General features: G+C 43.3%; 1 protein-coding gene across 2 annotated transcripts in view; it reads left to right on the top strand.

Annotated features, from left to right (window-relative positions):
• The window catches only part of LRRC8C (leucine rich repeat containing 8 VRAC subunit C), a 101,155-nt gene that overhangs the window by 55,806 nt on the left and 24,099 nt on the right, over positions 1 to 21,250 (top strand). For both annotated transcript variants that reach the window (XR_005774226.1, XM_040407536.1), the window contains exon 2: positions 16,177 to 16,318. Coding sequence is in view for 1 of the 2 variants with exons in the window: in XM_040407536.1 (XP_040263470.1) it covers positions 16,181 to 16,318 (138 nt within the window). In the remaining variant the exon portion in view is untranslated. The remainder of the gene's footprint in view (positions 1 to 16,176; positions 16,319 to 21,250) is intronic.

The raw sequence follows: 21,250 nt of genomic DNA, 5'->3' as shown, positions 1-21,250 counted from the left end.
CCTTGTCACCCCAAAAAATAGGATAGGACTGTTCTATTATGGGCCGAACGTTTCATAAAATTCGAAATGCACGCGGCTTCTTTTGGTGTTTTTTTTTTGCGCAGTATTTATGGTGACGAAAGTGAATCAAAATTTTGGTATCGAAACAACCCTACGCCAATCTGATCGGCGTAGCGTTGTCACGATACCAAAATTTTGATTCGGTTTCGATTTGGCGACTAAAAATTTGATTTGGCTCCTAAATTTTTCAGTTCAGGAGCCAATGGCTACTAGGTATTTTTTTTAGTCTGGAGCACTGCAAGGGCTCTTTTATTTACTATAACACACTGCCGGGCAGAGGCTTCCGCCCAGCAGTGTGTTCTGTGACGTCACCAGCTCTAATGGGCGGGCTTTAGCGCTGCCCTAGCCGTTTTACAGGCTAGGGCAGCGCTAAAGCCCGCCCATGAGTGCCAGTGATGAGTGCCTGGCAGCCCAAAGGGGAGCCCGGTACGTCACCGGAACTCCAGAAAATGCCTTTTCCCTGCGTGATTCAGCGGGGCAAAAGAGAGCATCAAATGCTCCGATGCTCTTGTCAGGGGGTTGCCTGGGTGAAATTCTGGGTATGTCCGGGTTCAGCTCTGAACCCGGACAACCCCTTTAAATTAATAAACCAACAAATATGAGTAATACTATGTTCCTTTTATATTCCTATATAAGTGAGTAAAATAAATCAATGCCAGATGGTGTAGATTTAGTTACTGACACATGGAGGGGAATAATTGTGGAGCATCCAGCACCAGCGGACAACAGATTAAAGTTGAGATCACATCATTGTTTTTTCCGTTGTACTGCTCTGCAAAAATAACGGAAGTGCAGGGTTTGGCACATAACTGAGTTAAAGGGAACCTGTCATCAACTTTATGCTGACCTCACTGAGGGCAGCATAAAATAGTGACAGAAATGCTGATTTCAGCGGTGTCTCACTCATGAGCTAAAAGTAAGTGGTTGCTGAGAACCAGCATCATAATTATTGCAGCACAGGCCTTGAAAAGAGTCAAATCTATCTGGGAAGAGTCCTGGTTATTATAATCTCCTGCTCTCTCGCCCATCTGCTGATGATTGGCAGTTTTCTCCTAGAGAGAAAGGGAGAAAACTAGGTAGAAGACTGTCAGTCATCAGCAGGTGGGCGGGAGAGCAGGAATTCAGGAATAACCAGGACTCTTCGCAGGAGGCCGGGACTCTTTTCCAGGCCCAGTCTGCAGTGATTGTGATGTTGGTTCTCGGCAACCACTTACTTTTAACTTATCAATGACAGACCGCTGAAATCAACTCACCTGTCTCTATTTTATTCTGCCGTTAGTATGGGCAGCATAAAGTTGATGACGGGTTCCCTTTAAATGGAGCTGAACAGACTTCATTGACTAAATTGGAGTTAGTTCAGTTTCTATTTAGAACCTGTTTTTTTTCCCAGACAAAAAAGTCCCAGATGCAGAACTTTTTTGTCCGGTGTTTTTGAGGGAATCTGTTACGCAGGCGCTGAGTGGAGCTTCCAAAGCAGATGTGAGCTTAAAGAGGACCTTTCACCACTCCTGACATGCATGTGTTAATAGTTTCATGCATTGCCCATGTAGTAACAATTCTGGAGCATCTATGACTCTATGTTGTGCCATTCCTTAATTATTTCTACTGAACTGTCATGATGCTGCCACCCCCATGCTTCACTATGGGTATGGTGTTCTTTTGGTGACGTGCAGTGTTGTTTTTGCGCCAAACATATCTTTTGGAATTATGGCCAAAAAGTTCAACCTTGGTTTCATCAGACCATAACACCTTTTCCCACATGCTTTTGGGAGACTTCAGATGTGTTTTAGCAAAATGTAGATTGGTTTGGATGTTTTTCTTCGTAAGAAAAGGCTTTCGTCTTGCCACTCTGCCCCATAGCCCAGACATATGAAGAATACGGGAGATTGTTGTCACATGTACCACACAGCCAGGACTTGCCAGATATTCCTGCTGCTCCTTTAATGTTGCTGTAGGCCTCTTGGTAGCCTCCCAGACCAGTGTTCTTCTCGTCTTTTCATCAATTTTGGAGGGACGTCCAGTTCTTGGTAATGTCACTGTTGTGCCATATTTTCTCCACTTGATGATGACGGTCTTCATTGTGTTCCATGGTATATCTAATGCCTTGGGAATTCTTTTGTACCCTTCTCCTGACTGATACCTTTTAACAATGAGATCCCTCTGATGCTTTGGAAGCTCTCTGTGGACCACGGCTTTTGCTGTGGGATGTGACTAAGAAAATTTCAGTAAAGACCAACTAGAGCAGCAGAACTTTATTTGGGGTTAATCAGAGGCACTTTAAATGAGGACAGGTGTATGCTGACTCCTATTTAACATGATTTTGAATGTCATTGCTTAATTCTGAACACAGCTACATCCCCAGTTATAAGAGGGTGTGCACACTTATGCAACCACATTATTTTAGGTTTTTTTTTGTTTTCTTCCCTCCACCTAAAAGATTTCAGTTTGTTTTTCAATTGAGTGGTACAGTTTATAGGTCACATTAAAGGTGGAAAAAGTTCTGAAATGATTTATCTTTGTCTCATTTTTTTACATCACAGAAACCTGACATTTTAACAGGGGTGCGTAGACTTTTTATATCCACTGTACATATATTCAATGCACAGCACCTCAACCAGCCTATGTTTATATAAAAACCTTGTTAGATTATTTATTATATTTGAATGAATCCGTACCGTGGGCCCTAAGCACCCGAGTCCGACACTGCCCATAGCCTTGTGGGTATTGTGTTGTGATTTATTATGTCTTGTGGTGGTGCGCTTGATATTGTGCATGGTGATCTCAGCCTTGTGTTCTTCTTCTCACCCATGGAAGTCTACTCTGTGAAAATCGTGGTGCACTTGTGCTGGCATTGCTATATTTACGTGCTGTAACACTCCATGGACTCTTTGAGCAAAGTACACCTGGCACACATATGACAAACTGGCTCATTGAGAAGGTAGCATCCTATAACAGTACCACTCTGCACTGTGTCTATAGAGATTACTTGTTTGTGTGATTGAATGGACCCGTTAGCAGTGGTTGTCGCTGATGTAATGTTTGTAGCTGCCCTTGCTTGTCAAGATCTGGGCAGTCTGACATAAAACATGCACGCTTCCATAACAGAGATGCAGATGGCAGTAAAAATGACTTCTGAATGGCTGGGCGGCCACATTGCTGTGTGACAAGCTGTGGCTCATACTTATACACTGCTCAAAAAAATAAAGGGAAATAACACATCCTAGATCTGAATTAATTAAATATTCTTCTGAAATGCATTGTTCTTTACATAGTTGAATGTGCTGACAACAAAATCACACAAAAATAAAAAAAATGGAAATCAAATTTTTCAACCCATGGAGGTCTGGATTTGGAGTCACACTCAAAATTATAGTGGAAAAACACACTACAGGCTGATCCAACTTTGATGTAATGTCCTTAAAACAAGTCAAAATGAGGCTCAGTAGTGTGTGTGGCCTCCACGTGCCTGTATGACCTCCCTACAACGCCTGTGCATGCTCCTGATGAGGTGGCGGACGGTCTCCTGAGGGATCTTCTCCCAGACCTGGACTAAAGCATCTGCCAACTCCTGGACAGTCTGTGGTGCAACGTGACGTTGGTGGATAGAGCGAGACATGATGTCCCAGATGTGCTCAATTGGATTCAGGTCTGGGGAACGGGCGGGCCAGTCCATAGCATCAATGCCTTCGTCTTGCAGGAACTGCTGACACACTCCAGCCACATGAGGTCTAGCATTGTCTTGCATTAGGAGGAACCCAGGGTCAACCGCACCAGCATATGGTCTCACAAGGGGTCTGAGGATCTCATCTCGGTACCTAATGGCAGTCAGGCTACCTCTGGCGAGCACATGGAGGGCTGTGCGGCCCTCCAAAGAAATGCCACCCCACACCATTACTGACCCAATGCCAAACCGGTCATGTTGGAGGATGTTGCAGGCAGCAGAACGTTCTCCACGGCGTCTCAAGACTCTGTCACGTCTGTCACATGTGCTCAGTGTAAACCTGATTTCATCTGTGAAGAGCACAGGGCGCCAGTGGCGAATTTGCCAATCTTGGTGTTCTCTGGCAACTGCCAAACGTCCTGCATGGTGTTGGGCTGTAAGCACAACCCCCACCTGTGGACGTCGGGCCCTCATATCACCCTCGGGCCCTCATATCACCCTCATGGAGTCTGTTTCTGACCGTTTGAGCAGACACATGCACATTTGTGGCCTGCTGGAGGTCATTTTGCAGGGCTCTGGCAGTGCTCCTCCTGTTACTCCTTGCACAAAGGCGGAGGTAGCGGTCCTGCTGCTGGGTTGTTGCCCTCCTACGGCCTCCTCCACGTCTCCTGATGTACTGGCCTGTCTCCTGGTAGCGCCTCCATGCTCTGGACACTACGCTGACAGACACAGCAAACCTTCTTGCCACAGCTCACATTGATGTGCCATCCTGGATAAGCTGCACTACCTGAGCCACTTGTGTGGGTTGTAGACTCCGTCTCATGCTACCACTAGAGTGAAAGCACCGCCAGCATTCAAAAGTGACCAAAACATCAGCCAGGAAGCATAGGAACTGAGAAGTGGTCTGTGGTCACCACCTGCAGAACCACTCCTTTATTGGGGGTGTCTTGCTAATTGCCTATAATTTCCATCTGTTGTCTATCCCATTTGCACAACAGCATGTGAAATTGATTGTCACTCAGTGTTGCTTCCTAAGTGGACAGTTTGATTTCACAGAAGTGTGATTGACTTGGAGTTACATTGTGTTGTTTAAGTGTTCCCTTTAATTTTATGAGCAGTGTACATTGTAGCCAATGGCTAATTGGAATTTTACTGTCCTGCTGTTTCATTGTATTTTTTGGTTACTGGCAAACAATATCAGCAAATTCACAATTAACAATGGTTCTATATAAGATTTCTCTATTAGTCAAACCCAACTTAAAGGGGCCGTGACACTAATATAAATGTATCCCATTCAACAGATATCACTGTTACATCACTTTCCCCAAATAGCACCATTTATCAAAACTACCTTTTTCTAAAGATATTAGCCTACCATTGCAACCTGTGGCAAATCTATTTAGATTTTCAGTTGCTGTAGGTTATGTCCTATACTGGGGCCTTGTAATGTAGGACACACAAGTGTCATTGGTAAGAACAAGGGGCGTGGTTAGTGTCACATGTTCTGCTGATGTCAGGACATATCTGACTGTCTTAAGGCATAATGGGACGGCAGGCACATGACAATTCTATTTATTTGTTTATTTTACTTATTCCCACTTCCTGACAAACCAGGAAGTAGGATTCAAGCACGGGGGATAAGAGAAAACTGCAAATGGGGTAAATCTGAAAAAAAAAACTGTAGGACGCACATGGGTCATTGGTAAGAACAAGAGGCATGGTTAGTGTCACATGTCCTGCTTATGACGGGACACATCTCATTGTCCTAAGAAATGATGGGGCAGCAGACAAATGACAAACCAGGAAGTAGGATTCAAGCATGGGGGATAAGAGAAAACTGCAAATCAAGCAAAAAAATAATAATTAAGAATCCAAGGAAGAAAGGGAGCTAGTTATTTGAAAATACACTTTAGTTTATGGCACAACCCCTTTGAAACAAACTCGCTAGGCTCGGACACCTAAATCACATCCAAGAGGAAAACAAATCAAAAATAACGTCAATGAAGTAAGACTCCGTTTAAATCTAAAATATTACTTTTAGCTTTCCAGACCAATGAGCATCCCATATGTACTTAAAAAGATCTTTCCACACGATGGACTCTGTGGTAACATACAACATGCCAACACATCTGTGCCTATAGGTCACAAAACTACCTTTGACAGTGCCCCAACAGGGAACGCATATAGGGAGAGCATCACTTCAATAGTAAAACACATAATAATAATAATGTACAATATGCAAATACATTTCAAAGTATAAAAATCATAGTACACAGATGATAATACTGTTGAGTGGTACTACTATCTTACACCATGGGTTAAGTTAACATTTATGTTACCAAGCACTGCCTATTTCATGTTTGTTGTGGCTGCAGCGAATATGTGGCTGCAGCAGTGACGTTTCGTATACAGCTGCAGCCAATCACTGTCCTCAGCGGTGTATGGCCCAAGACCACAGAGGCCAGTGATTGGCTGCAGCGGTGTATGGGACATCACTGCTGCAGCCCAAAAAATACATCACTGGCTGCAGCCAGGGGAGAGGGAGGAGTGGATCAGTGTGCTGGAAAGGTGAGTAGAAATGGTTTTACTATTTTATAAGGGCTCGGGCAGTTTTAATTAACAAAAAATAATGTGGACAATGCATTCAATTGTTCATTAAAAGGGTTGGCTCTTACGACAACCCTTAGGCATATTCCCTTTTAAAGGGGTTGTCCAGATTTAGAGCTGAGACAGGCTCAATAGAGAGTCCATGAGTCCTTCTCGAATCCAGCTCCTGCAAGGAGAAAAGAGAGCGCACTGTGTGATCAGTGAGGGTCCCAACACTCAGACCCCCACCGATCAAAACCTTTGATATGTGTCTATGACATATAAAAATATATATTTTTAAGTACACATAGATTTAAATTTCCACAAAATGTACCGATAAAGCTTTGCTACTTTCTCCTGCCTGAGTGGTGTAGGAAGATGAAATCATTAATAATAGTATTCAGTGGAATAAGGTGAAGGAGAAGCGTGTCAGGTTCCATCTTGATAGGATCTACTTGTACATCTCTGGTTTTTGTATAAAATATGCTGGAAAACAGTTGTTACCTTTTCTGAGAACTAACATCTGTAATGTCCGGATATGAAGATGTAATCTTTGGCATGTTTAGACTGCGTTTTTATCAGAGCATGACCGGCCAGGTTGATAATAGAAGGGCTAAAAAATCTATCGCTATCTTTCTGTACAATATTGTTTTGCTTGTGATTCCTGAGATGCTTCTTGCAGAGGAACACTCCAGGGGTCCCCCGAGTAAAGCATTGGCTGCGTTGTCCAGAGCAGCCAATCAGATTCTACATTTTATACTTTCAGTGTAGTTTAAAAAATGAAAGCTGAACTCTGATTGGTTGCTGTGAGAAGCCAATTGTTCTGATACAAGAGGTCCAAAATTGTACGTTTAGAAGCCGCCTTGCTATATTGTTTCCTACTTTGCATTGAAATAAAGGAAAAACAAAATGGATGGAAGAATTTACATTTGTAGCTCCCAGTGTGCAAGTGTGGCATTTGGGCGTGCCTTCTCAGCCAGGGCATGACTGGGAGACCAACATCCATAAGACTGACAGATATGGAGACGGGAAAGTGGGAGAAGAAAAGCGGTGGGTGACTGAGTGACCAGTAAACAGCTCTATAGATTTCAAATTGGCTGACAATGTCTTGTGCGTCATTTCTGCCAAATCAAAGCTTGTGCAGACTTAAAGGGGGATTACATATGGACTCAGATAAGGGGATGTAACAAGTATTTAACAATTCCAGAAGGAACCATGTGAAAAAGTAACTGCTCCCTTAGTTATTGTAACGGACCGTTTCGGCAGACAAGGGGTTAAAATCCGTTTAGGCGATATGCCCCTTTCTGAGAGACAGGCACAGCTACTGCAGAACACCAAAGTCCCGAACTGGATACAAAGTAGCACTCCAAACTGGAACCTCACGAATAGCTGCTAGCAGACGAACAGGGATCAGCTTACACCTCTGGCAATCGGTCTTCTAACAGCATACAGTGAATCCCCCCAATAACGAGACAAGGCTCCGTGTTGAGGGTCAAGCAGTGGTCTGACTGTACTTCACGTACAGCCTCTTTTATTCATAAACCACAAACATAGTACTGCCCACAGGGGTTTGAAATATAACCAATCAGTAATTAACAACACATACAATGTAACTACAGCAACCAATCGTTCACACCCCCAGAGGACCAGAATGAAGACTGTGACATAGGACAAATACAACATATCCCCACAATGCATCATGGTCTCCTCCTCTCTCTCCGGAGACAACCTGAGGAGCAATCCAATTATCTCTGAGGACAAAGGGAGATCGCCAATACACATGTGAGGACAACAGAACAGACATCACCATTTTAAACACACAATGGGACAATGGCACAATAGAAACACACCCGCATATTCCTCCCAAGCTGACAAGTTACACTTATTATAAATTGTTACAACTTTGTGAGTTTACATTGGCCATACATATAACTTACATTAATTCAAACAGTATAACTTTGTGACAAACCTATCCAAAATTCACTTGAATAGGTTCAGGGGTTTAAAAGTTAGTATATGGCCCATAATCCAGGGGCAAGAGGCCAGCAGCCAGTCCTCTCCAAAACCCAGTGGCGAGGTTGGTTTCGCCACAGTTATCAACCTAAAAAACGTGAACTCTACAATGCAAGACTTGATTACAGTAGACTTGACAGATACCATCCTCTCTATACAGAACGTTACCATAAGACTTTATGTAGACTCTCCATGTAGGCCTCTTTTGGGAACCTTATGTCGGCAATAGAGCATGCCAAAATATATAATTTTTATAGAATACGACAAAAATAAATCATAGAGAGGTACAGTGGGGTCTTATGCACCACTATAGAGCAGTGCATACAGAGGTACAATAGGGTCCTATGTACTTTTATAGAGAGGTGCATACAGAGGTACAGTAGGTTCCTATACAGCTCTATAGAGAGGTTCATATGCAGAGGGACACCAGGTTCCTATGCACCTCTATAGAGAGCTACATATAGAGGTACACTAGGGTCCTGTGCAACTCTGTAGAGAGGTGTATATAGAGGTACGGTAGGGTCCTATGTACTTCTATAGAGCGCTCCATACAGAGGTACAGTAGGGTCCCATGTACTTCTATAGAGCGCTCCATACAGAGGTACAGTACTATTTTTTTCGGGAATGGAAATGCGGACACGGAAGTGCGGGCCCATAGAAATTAATGGGTCCGCAATTCCGTTCCGCAAACTGTGGAACAAAATTGCGGACTTGTGAATAGGGCCTTATAATATGGATGTTCCCGAGGCCCATTAGTGAAGTAATTTCTGTAAACTTTTAACAAAAACACCAATATCAAAGGCAATTTGAGAAAAGTTGTTGAATACTATGAGGCTGTAATGATTTACTGAGCCATTTGTACATTCCCTTGGACTTCATGTACCCTTAGTGTGAGCTATTAATCCCTAGTGAAGACAATCTGGGACTGCATTAAAGAAGAAGAGGCTTGCCAAAATTGCTCAAAGCCCCAGTGACTACTCATTTAGGAAGTCACAAAACATCTCAGAATTTCATCCAAGGAACTGCCATCCTTGAGCTTAAGCGAAGATAAACTTTTTGGTCTCCGGGCTCATAACACACCCCGTATTCACTTGTTAAATCCATTCCCCTCACCACCACTCCCCCTAGTTCAGCAGAGATGGTCTCTGTACTGTACTGGTAAACCAGTATGTATGGCATATGACTGCTGGTGATTGGATGCAGCGGTATTTTGTCTTCATGTCTGAACCCTGGCGGACCCTATTATGGTGAATGCAATCCATCGGGCGCTGGCGGATCTGGTGTATGCCATATCTGGTAATTCCGCTATTCTGTTCCTATGCCGGAAGAGAATACTGGAATTTGAAACGGTGATGTGAATCTAGCTTTGAAGCCGGTGGATGAGATGCGTTTCTGGTAGGAATCGACCGATTATCGGTTTTACCGATATTATCGGCCGATATTCAGGATTTTTACAGTTATCGGTATCGGCATCTATTTTGCCGATATACCGATAACGTATTGGGAACACAGAACGCGCTGCTCTCAGAGAAGGAAGCAGTGTCTCCCTCCCCCTGTGCTGCTACTGCCGCCAATTAGAGGAGAGAGGATAAAAGAAGAGGAGGGGCTGTGGCCACCGCTCCACCAATGAAGATAAGTCTTTCATTAATTCATATACAGGAGGCGGGAGCCCCCCAGTATTAATCATTGGTGGCGCAGTGCGCCCCCCATCCCAGTATTAAAAACGTTGGTGGCGCAGTGCGCCCCCCCCAGTATTAATCATTGGTGGCAGTGGCCACAGGATCCCCTCTCCCCTGCTCCTCCGATCGGAGCCCCAGCTGTGTAATCCTGGGGCTCCGATCGGTTACCATGGCAGCCAGGACGCTACTGAAGCCCTGGCTGCCATGTTCAGCTCCATGCTGCTGTGTGCACAAAGCACAGAGCAGCAGGGACAGTGTGAGATCCTTAACAATAAACATATTAATTTTCAGCAGATTTGTGTAGGAAATGTTTTTTTTTTCAAAAATTAAAATTCCCAGAATATCGGTATAAATTATCGGCTATCGGCCTGAAAGTCCACAAATTATCGGTATCAGCCCTAAAAAATCTATATCGGTCGATCCCTAGTTCCTGGTATAGAGTCTGTCGCTACAATGGGTCGAACTGGCAGATTGTCCAGTGTTTTATGTATTTTTAGCAATATTTAGAAAACATGGGCCTCTGGAGAGTCATATATCTGGCCAGTTTCTTATCAATTACTTGTCCCACCTCATATTTGATTGCAACTTCTTGAATTTCTTTTTTAATCCTGAATACAGGATTCCGAATGAATGTAGGAGCCTGAAGTATACTGTATATTGATGTAGCCGTTCAAATTTGCCTTTTTATGTCTTTTCCTTTTTAGACTACTTGAATAATAATAATTTAAAAAAGTCATTAGCTCTAAATAATATAAATACCAAATAGTTTAAAATATTTTTGAACAAAAACTAATATTCTGTCACAGATTCTGAAATCCTTAAAGTTTTATCCTCCATCCCCTCGGGTAAAAGCCCTGGCCCTGACGGCTTTACCATCTCCTACTATAAAACCTTTAAAGATATATTATTTCCCCATTTTAGATCCTTGTGTAACTACCTTCTTAACGGGGGTTCTCTTCCTCCCCAGTCACTTTCGGCCCATATAACCATCATTCGTAAGGAAAACAAGGACCACCTTATCTGTGGCAATTATGTGAAATGGTGGGCTAAGATCTTGGCCCAACGTATTCAACTGATCTTACCTGATATCATCAACAGGGAACAGGTTGGCTTTGTCCTTGGCAGACAGGGGAACAAAAATACTACACGCCTGCTTCACCTACTAACCTGGGCACGAAGCACTTCTACACCCTTGGCCCTACTAAGTACAGATGCGGCAAAGGCCTTCGACAGGGTCAACTGGCGTTTCATGTCGCGGGCCCTGTTGAAATTTGGCGTTTCTGACCAAGTCATTGCTGCAATCTTTACTTTATACTCTGCCCCCTCTGCCAGGGTCAAAGTCACCGGCACCATCTCACCCACCTTCACCATCTCTAACGGTATAAGACAGGGGTGTCCACTCTCCCCAGCCCTTTTTGTCATTGTTATGAAGACCCTGCTCTGTAAAATCTGCCAGGACCCAGACATTGAAGGCCTTACTGTTGGCTTCCAAGCCCACTTGATGGCCGCCTTTGCTGACAACCTCTTGATCATGACTTCCAACCCCAAAAAATCATTTCCTAAGCTGCTCACCCATTTCGATGAATTCGACTTTTCTCAAACTCTAAAATTAATTACAGCAAATCTCTCGCTCTTAATGTCTCCTGCCCTACCGGTATGGTTAATATTCTTAAACGCACCACCCCCTTCAACTGGGCCCCTCGGACATAACATTCCTTGGTGTCCGCATCTCGGCAAATGTTAAAGATCTATTCACCCTCAACTATGCCCTATTACTTAATTCCATTAGATCACATCTACAGAACCTGAAACTCCCATTTATCTTCTGGATAGGCAGGAAGAATTATTTAAAGTCTTATATAGTCCCCAAATTTATTTATTTACTCCAGGCACTCCCTGGTTACCACACTCTTTCTTCACAGAAACACGCCGTGTGTTTTCCTCTTTTCTTTGGAGAGGCAGATCGCCTAGGATTGCTTTTTATGCTCTGACTAGAGAGAAGAGATTTGGAGGCTTCGGCCTTCCTGATATCCACCTATATTACACGGCCCTCCAAGTATGCAGAAGCGCGGCCCTTCTCTCTGGTCAGACCGCAAACCTTTGCTCCCAATTGGAGCGGACCCTGCTCACCAATAAAGAGAAACTTGTCCTGTGGGGACTTCAATCCTGCTCCCCTAATAACACATTCATCTCTCCCATTTGGAAAGGCATGCTTGTAGAATGGTCTAAACTATACAAATCCCAAGCGCTCAAATTCCCTAACCCTAGACTGCCACTACATCTTTTAGAATCCCATATCCATCCCGCCATCCTGGAACCTTCGGGTGTTTGGTCCCTACCCATGAGTCTCACCTTGCAAGACATATCTAGGTCTGACGGCGACTTGGATTGGGATGAGATCCTTGGCCTATCCAAGGTCAAAGCTACCTCCTTTCTTCACTCTATAAACTTCCTCAGAGACATTAGGTCCCTCAAATTGCCACCCACCTACCCTGACTCTCCTACCTGGTTGGAAAAAAGGTTAAGTGCTGCTCGAGCCCCCCATAAACCTCTTTCTTAAATGTATAGGGAGATGCTCTCCTCCTCACCTCCTGAACTCCATTTTCTAGGATCCTGGGAAACAGAACTTTCTATTCGCCTCTCTGATCCGGAAAAGGCCTTCATCCTCTCTCATTCACATGGCTTTAATCGCTGTATTAGAATACAAGAGAACTCATATAAGTTGCTAACGAGGTGGTACAAAACACCAGAATTCTTACATAAGCTCAACCCAGAGGTCCCGGAGTTATGCTGGAGGTGTGGAGTAGAAACAGGTTCGCTATCCCACATTTGGTGGCATTGCAGGAAAATACGTCCATACTGGACTCAAATAGAAGACTTAATTAATGAGGTCTGTTCCTCTCATATTACATTAGACCCTAAACTAGTCCTTCTTTGGTGCCCCAATAGTTCTCTCACACCATCTAAATCCAACCTTCCGACTATGCTTATGACGGCAGCCCGCTTGTTGATCCCTTCACTGTGGAAAAGGGAGTGTCCCCCCCCCCCCTCTATTTCAGACCTTCAGATTTGAAGAATCAGCGCATTGGGAAATACATTCTCACACTCAATTTCTCAAAATCTGGCACCCCTGGAAGAGCTTCAGAAAGTTCTAATATTAGAGTAGATTCCATACCCAGTAGATTCCATGCGCAGACCTTTAAAAATGAGAAAAAAATAAATACCTGATCCATTTTGCCTGATGACACCGGAAAAACGGATCCGGTATTGCAATGCATTTTTCTGACTGATCAGGCATTTTTCAGGATCCTGATCAGTCTGAAAAATGCCTGATCAGTCAGAAAAAATGACATGTGTTTGCATACAGTTTGCCTGATCAGGCAGGCAGTTCAGGAAACGTACCCTAAGGCTATTTTCACACTAGCGTTTAAGTTTTCCGGTATTGAGATCCGGCAATGGGGACAAAACTGAACTGAACAGAACGGAATGCTCCAAAATGCAAGCTGTGGAGCAAAGCGCATCAGTTTTCTCAGACACAATAGAAAACGGATCCGTCCCCTATTGACTTTTATTGGTGTTCATGCCGGATCCGTCATTGCTATTTTAAAGATAATACAACCGGATCCGTTCATAACGGATGCAGATGGTTGTATTATTAATAACGGAAGCATTTTTGCTGATCCCTGCCGGATGCGGCAAAAGCGCAGGTGTGAAAGTAGCCTAAACTGAATAAATATAATAAAATAAGTGCTATTGTATTTGTTAATAAACGACCAAACAAGTGAAAATAACAGACCTTGTGCTAACACAACAATAAAAGGAGACTATGTATACAGCTTTCAAAATAGAGAGCACATGCCAAACTCAGTTTTGCATATAACGACCAGCTGAGACATATGAGAGTGTTCCTGTGGACCCTGAGATCTCAACACGTTTCGTTCATGCTTCATCAGGAGATAACAGTAACTATATTATTGTATGAACCTTATATAGCCAGTATAATAAAGTAATCAGCACTAAATTAGATACAGATGCTACTTACAATGATGCATAGAAGGCGTGGAGATGCAGCAAAGCTTCGGAGGCGGCGCAGGGAGCAGGACGGAAAGTATGCCATAAGCATAGTTCTTACTTCATAGTGCTTTAATAATGATGCCGCAATATTCTGTTTATGCTGGTTACCCGGGTGACAGCATCTGATGTCATCAGGGGCGGACTGGCCATAGTCCCTACAGTGAAACCTGGCCAGCAGCTGCAGATGTCCTCCTGAATTTAACTATATCACCGTCTTCAGTATGGTGACAGGGCAGTATTTTGTGCTGCACTGCTGTATTTGGTTCTGCTGGGGTGGGCTTTTGTGCTGCCCTATGGTATTGCTGGCCCCGCCTACTTCTGCTGTCCTGCCTACTTGTGTCTTGTGTTGGCCCTGCCTACTTGTGTTGCCCCGCCTTCTGCCAATTTGGATTTGCCTACAACATGGGGTTACTTTTAGTTTTTTTTTCCAGGGCTACTTTAAATTCCCAGACCGCCCCTGGGCGTCATTTTTTGGTATTCTTTGTGCCTATAACTTTGTGTTGATAAAGGCTCAGGACAGGCCGAAACGCGTCCTGACGTAATCTGGATGTGCCTGGATTACTTTCAACTTCAAATAGACTGTGAACCTAGCCTTACCATGCGAACGCTCAGCTCACATTACAGGGAGACACCATCTAGCGTCTGTGTGAGTGTAGCCTTGACAGGGCGCTGCGTACAGTTTTTAGGAAAACGCTTTGCCCTCGGTGAACTGCTTGTTGTATACATCTACATTGCGATCTGCATACTAGAAACCTTTTCTGAGAAAAACTAAGCTCGCTAATGTCTCTGTAGAAACAAGAAGTACAAGCCACCGCAGGAAAGCTTCTATTAACTGGACATTACGTGACCACCTTTATAGCAGAGATTCATTGTGGCTTCAATTTTCTGTGCTAGACTTTATTTTACAAGAAAAAAATGACTATTTTTAATAGTTTTTTTTCCCCAAAATATAATACTTTCCTTGATAGTTTCCCATTTTGTTTGAAGCTGAGGAAGCATTTACTTCTTGCTATTGCATATTAGACAGAGTATGTGGGCAGCTGTACACATGTCTGAGGGGCACAGGATACATCGCCTCCCCAGTGATTAAAATGATGAAATTATAGCCAAAGGAATTACCGGCACTATAAACCAATTAGGATATAATGGATGATATGAAATGTTTAATGAATAAAAATTAAAAGTCACATAAACATAAAAGGATATTTTATATTGTTATCTAAGACTAATTTCACCAATGTGTAATACCATGCACCAGTATTACAGCCAAACGCCCCGACCTAACAGTGGGTCTAAGGACCCAAATGAGCAGCTTCATAGAGACCTTTGATGCTGTCAGTTTGGCTGGTTAGACCCAGGACATTCAGACATTATATACTCATCTTACGCTCACGAAAAACTAGCCCAGTCTTAATAAATAGTCGATAAGTAGCAGGCATTCAATATGCTATCAGTGGCATGCCTTCAATGGAGGCAGACCATGCAACTACTATGGGGGGAACTCCTCTTCTCTGTGTGTAAACTGCACTTTCATGCAGCCGCCACTAGGGGCAGCACAGTGCAAATAGATTATTACAGCTTCTAATTCAGTCAGTTCATTCCTGTGCGCTGAGCTCCCCCTAGTGGTGGCTGCAGGCAGCCAGCTTTGTAATAGGAAAGAAGCAGGAGCTTTATCAATGCCAGTTGTCTGGTGTGAATACATTAAGAAATCTGGTGTTTATGAAGCACCTGTTCTACTTTGTCTAAAAGTCAGATAACCTGGGTGAGGCCAGGTGTGACTTTTTTCTTAGAATTTTTTTCTATAAAAATTTCTTCTGCTTAATAATAAAATGTGTAATCTGGAGCGCTGGGCTTTGTATTCTGCATTGCCTGGGAGTGATTGATGTACGTGTACTGGGAAACTGGGTGGGGCAGGAGGGCCCAGAGTAGGTTTTGCTATAGGGTCCTATGAGATCTGTGTATGCCCCTGTATATTATGATATATAATGTGATGATAAATATACATAAAGATATTGTATTCATATGTGAAGATTTCAGTGAGTCTTCTTGTCTTGCATGCTCTTGCTATGACAGTCACATCACAGTGTTATTCGTACCTTACAGGACAATGATTCCCGTTACTGAATTCCGTCAGTTCTCCGAGCAGCAGCCAGCATTCCGAGTCCTCAAACCATGGTGGGATGTGTTTACCGATTATCTGTCTGTGGCCATGCTTATGATCGGGGTGTTCGGCTGTACATTGCAGGTAACCTCTGTATTCATGTGTAATCCCACCTACTGTCTCTCTCTGCACTCCACTTAGACTATGAGCTGTGTTTTGGAGAAATCTCTGTATTGACCCCTTATATACAGTTAGGTCCATATATATTTGGACACTGACACAAATTTAGTTTTTATTACCTGTTTACTAAAATATATTCATGTGTTAGTTATATAATGGACATGGACATAAAGTCCAGACCTTTAGCTTTAATTTGAGGGTATCTGAAACTGGTAGCTACAGTTAAAGTGTACGTAAAGGAGTTGTGTAAGAATGGGGGGGGGGGGACTTGAGGGTATTTACATCCAAATCAGGTGAACGGTGTAGGAATTACAACAGTTTGCATATGTGCCTCCCACTTGTTAAGGGACCAAAAGTAATGGGACAATTGGCTTCTCAGCTGTTGCATGGCCAGGTGTGTGTTATTTCCTCATTATCCCAATTACAATGAGCAGATAAAAGGTCCAGAGTTAATTTCAAGTGTGCTATTTGCATTTGGAATCTGTTGCTGTCAACTCTCAAGATGAGATCCAAAGAACAGAACAAACCCATCAGAGAGATAGAAAGAACATTAGGCGTGGCCAAAACAACTGTTTGGAATATTCTTAAGGAAGGAACGCACAGGTGAGCTCAGCAACAACAAAAGACCCGGAAGACCACGGAAAACAACTGTGGTGGATGACCTAAGGATTCTGTCCCTGGTGAAGAAAACACCCTTCACAACCGTTGGCCAGATCAAGAACACTCTCCAGGAGGTAGGTGTGTGTGTGTCAAAGTCAACAATCAACAGAAGACTTCACCAGAGTAAATACAGAGGGTTCACCACAAGATGTAAACCATTGGTGAGCCTCAAAAACAGGAAGGCCAGATTAGAGTTTGCCAAACGACATCTAAAAAATCCTTCACAGTTCTGGAACAACATCCTATGAACAGATGAGACCAAGATCAACTTGTACCAGAGTGATGGGAAGAGCAGAGTATGGAGAAGGAAAGGAACTGCTCATGATCCTAAACATACCACCTCATCAGTGAAGCATGGTGGTGGTAGTGTCATGGCGTGGGCATGTATGGCTGCCAATGGAACTGGTTCTCTTGTATTTATTGATGATGTGACTGCTGACAAAAGCAGCAGGATGAATTCTGAAGTGTTTCGGGCAATATTATCTGCTCATATTCAGCCAAATGCTTCAGAACTCATTGGACGGCGCTTTACAGTGCAGATGGACAATGACCCAAAGCATACTGCAAAAGCAACCAAAGAGGGAAAGAAGTGGAATGTTATGCAATGGCCAAGTCAATCACCTGACCTGAATCCGATTGAGCATGCATTTCACTTGCTGAAGACAAAACTGAATGGAAAATGCCCCAAGAACAAGCAGGAACTGAAGACAGTTGCAGTTGAGGCCTGGCAGAGCATCACCAGGGATGAAACCCAGCATCTGGTGATGTCTATGCGTTCCAGACTTCAGGCTGTAATTGACTGCAAAGGATTTGCAACCAAGTATTAAAAGGTGAAAGTTTGATTTATGATTATTATTCTGTCCCATTACTTTTGGTTCCTTAACAAGTGGGAGGCACATATGCAAACTGTTGTAATTCCTACACCGTTCACCTGATTTGGATGTAAATACCCTCAAATTAAAGCTGACAGTCTGAAGTTAAAGCACATCTTGTCCGTTTCATTTCAAATCCATTGTGGTGGTGTATAGAGACAAAAATGTTAGAATTGTGTCGATGTCCCAATATTTATGGACCTGGCTATGTCATGCTCTAGCAGAGCAGGCACAGCACAGGAGCGATGTCTTATGTGATCTCCTTCCATGCAACCATTCACTCCACTGTTTTAATAGTCCGTGCCTTATCTGCTAAAGCCTGACATAGCCAATTTATGCCAGCTTTAGTAGAGCAATGCAGGTACAGGCAGGAGGAGCAGCACTGTATGGGATTACGGATTCTAAAAAGAAATAGGCATCTGAAATTCTGTGAGAAAACATAAAAAAATAAAGAATATTTGAAAATAGTTTTAAATAAAGTATATAGAAAGGTTTAGGTACACTTTAAAGAGGTTATGTCATCTCAGACAATTGGGGCCTAGGATAGGATATGTCTTCATTGTCAGATAAGTGCGGGTGGCAGTGTGCTCCTATTCATTTCTATGGGAATTCTGAAAATATTGGTGGGCCAATAGGAAGGCTTGGTGGTGGCCGGACCCGCCACCGCCAGTCACCACTTTCCCGGCTTCCTGTTAGGCTTAGTTTTAGAGGTAGGTGCAGGTCCCACCTCTGGGATACCTCCTAGTGATATGCCCACATTGTCTGAGATGAAGATACCCCTTTAAGTTTATTGTCAAAAGATCCCTATGTCCTTTTCCATGTCAGTGTCAGTTTTAACCATTTAGTATATATTGGTGACTTGTATTACTTGCATAACTTAGCATTTAGGGGGCATTCACACGATCATATGTGTTTTGCAGTACGCAAATCTCGGATCCAGAAAATACAGACAAAGTATGTGTTACATCCTTTTTTTTGTTTTTGTGGACCCATTGATTTCTTTTTTTTTAAACTGTAGATTTTTATTAGTACATAACGTACAGATTTTAAATGATACATAAAAAAGAAACAAAAAGTGGTACATCAAAGTGCAGTGGGTAGATGGGAAGAGGTACAGAATCAGCTTATACAGCAGTAAAGATCCCATAGCTATAACCAAAGATTTAACACAAGTACTCATGACAAAGGACAAGACAACCGACAAAACACAGGGAAAAGGAACAAATAGGGGGAAGTGAGAGCAAGGGTGGAGAAGGGGGATGAGAGACCACTAGGAGCATGTTGAGTATGAGTCCCAGGGTAGCCAGATTGCTTGGAATTGCTCCACGACGTTGTTAATGGACGCCGTGGGGTACTCCATGGATCTAAAGTCACGGAGCCTGGCCAGCAGCATGGACTTGGTAGGAGAGGTAGTCTGCTTCCAGGATTTTGCAATCAAGGATCTGGCTGCGGTACATAGAGAGAGGAACAGCCTGGAGGAGCACTTATTGAACCTCAGAGGTGGTAAGTTAAGCAGATAGACCTTTGGGTCTAGTAGTACGGGGGATCCAAAAAGGGACTGAGCCACTTCCCTCACCCCTTCCAAAAACGGGGTGATACTGGGGCATGTCCAAAAAATATGATATAGAGAACCCATGTCGCTCAAGCACCACCAGCAGACAGATGGAATAGTAAGGTTTATGGAATGTAGTAGGGCAGGAGTGTGGTACCAGTGTATAAGCAGCTTATACTGGGACTCCTTATACGTGGTGCAAATAGAGGACTGGGCTGCCCTATTCCATATAGTCTGCCAGGCGTTGCAAGAGAGAGGCGATCCGAGGGCGATAGCCCATTTATCCATGTATGCATGGTGGGGGATCTCACCTTCCACCAATGTAGCCAAAAGGCGGTAGATGAGAGAAATCAGACCTCTCATCCCAGTGCCCAATCGGCACAAATGTTAAAATGGGGTAGGGAGTGACACCTTAAGTGACTCAAAGGTAGAACTCACATAGTGACGAACCTAAAAGTAGTGAAATCTCTCCGTCATCGGTACATTCGATTGCTCTTGAAGTTGCGCAAAGGGTTTAAGTGTCCCATTGAGGCGGTTAAGCTGGAGGGAATAGCTGGATTATTGGAGTGTCGGGAGGCTAAGGCAAATCGGCCATGGCAGGTGTCCCATATGTGTTTGGTAAAAGCCTTAGGCCCCAATAGGGGAGTGTGAGGGGCTAAAGGGGTCCGCTGCCATAGCAGGGTATTCGGATGGACCGGGGCTAGCCAGAGCTTTTCAATTTCAACCCATTTGGTGAATGCCTGCTGGGATGCCCAGAATGGGATGACACACAAATGAGAAGCCCAGTAATAATGCATAACATTAGAGACCGATATGCCGCCTCTATCCAGCGGACCCATTGATTTCAATGGTTTTGTGGTCTGCATTTTCAGCCAAGAGAATAGGACATGTTTTTTTCCAAAAAATGCGAATCAGAAGCAGACCAAACATATGGTCGTGTGCATGGGGCGTAAACCATTTTTTTCTGGTTTGTTATTGCAGGTGTTATCATTGAAGGATGATCACAGAACAAAACCTCTCACCGCTATATATTTATAGCAAAAATATGCAAACCTCTGATAAGCGGTTAATTAGACATTAGTTTCCATCTGAATTGAATTATCGTTCCATGAAAATTTGCTTGGATAATTTAAGGAAATTCCATTGTGGCTTCACATCTGAAAGTGTAATTAGTTTGTTTGTTTCTTAAGACCTTTCCTTTGTTGCCTTAGAAACAACATTGGAACGTGTTCACCTGGTTTGTGCAGTTTGTATTAATTTTGTTTGTACCAGAACAAATAATCCAATTGATAATTATATTACAAGGCATTTCCTCTAAGATAATATCTCTAACCTATTTGGATCCAGAAGTTTGTGTGACTTTATGCACACATGGTCGGCAAAGACAAATGTTAAAGGGGACCTTTCATGGGTCCAGACATTATGAAATAAGTAGCAGGTTATGTAGGGCATAGAGCAGGGATCTAAGAGCGCTTACTATTTTTTCTGGGCGCCGCTCCGTTTGTCCGCTGTGCCCCTGTTGAATTCTCCCGCCTGGTATGCTAATGAATAGCATTGGTACAGGTAGGAATAGACTGCCCTGTTTCTCAATGGGCGTCTCCTTCTCCCGGGCTGTGATGCTCTCCTTTTTGATTGGACCGTGCTACAGTAAAGTTGTTTTTTTTAAGCAATATTTTTTATTTTATTTATGGCAGCTTTTTTGGCAGTATTATGGCAGTCAGCACAAGTGATAAAACCTCCTATATAGGTCATGTATTGTCAGTTTAGTGCTGTTGTGAGGAGGAGAAGATGTTATCTGCAAGCTGATCCTTG

The sequence above is a fragment of the Bufo bufo genome, chromosome 9 (genome assembly GCF_905171765.1).
Source record: "Bufo bufo chromosome 9, aBufBuf1.1, whole genome shotgun sequence".
In the NCBI taxonomy this organism is placed as follows: Eukaryota; Metazoa; Chordata; class Amphibia; order Anura; family Bufonidae; genus Bufo; species Bufo bufo.
This window is presented reverse-complemented; position numbering and strand designations above follow the sequence as displayed.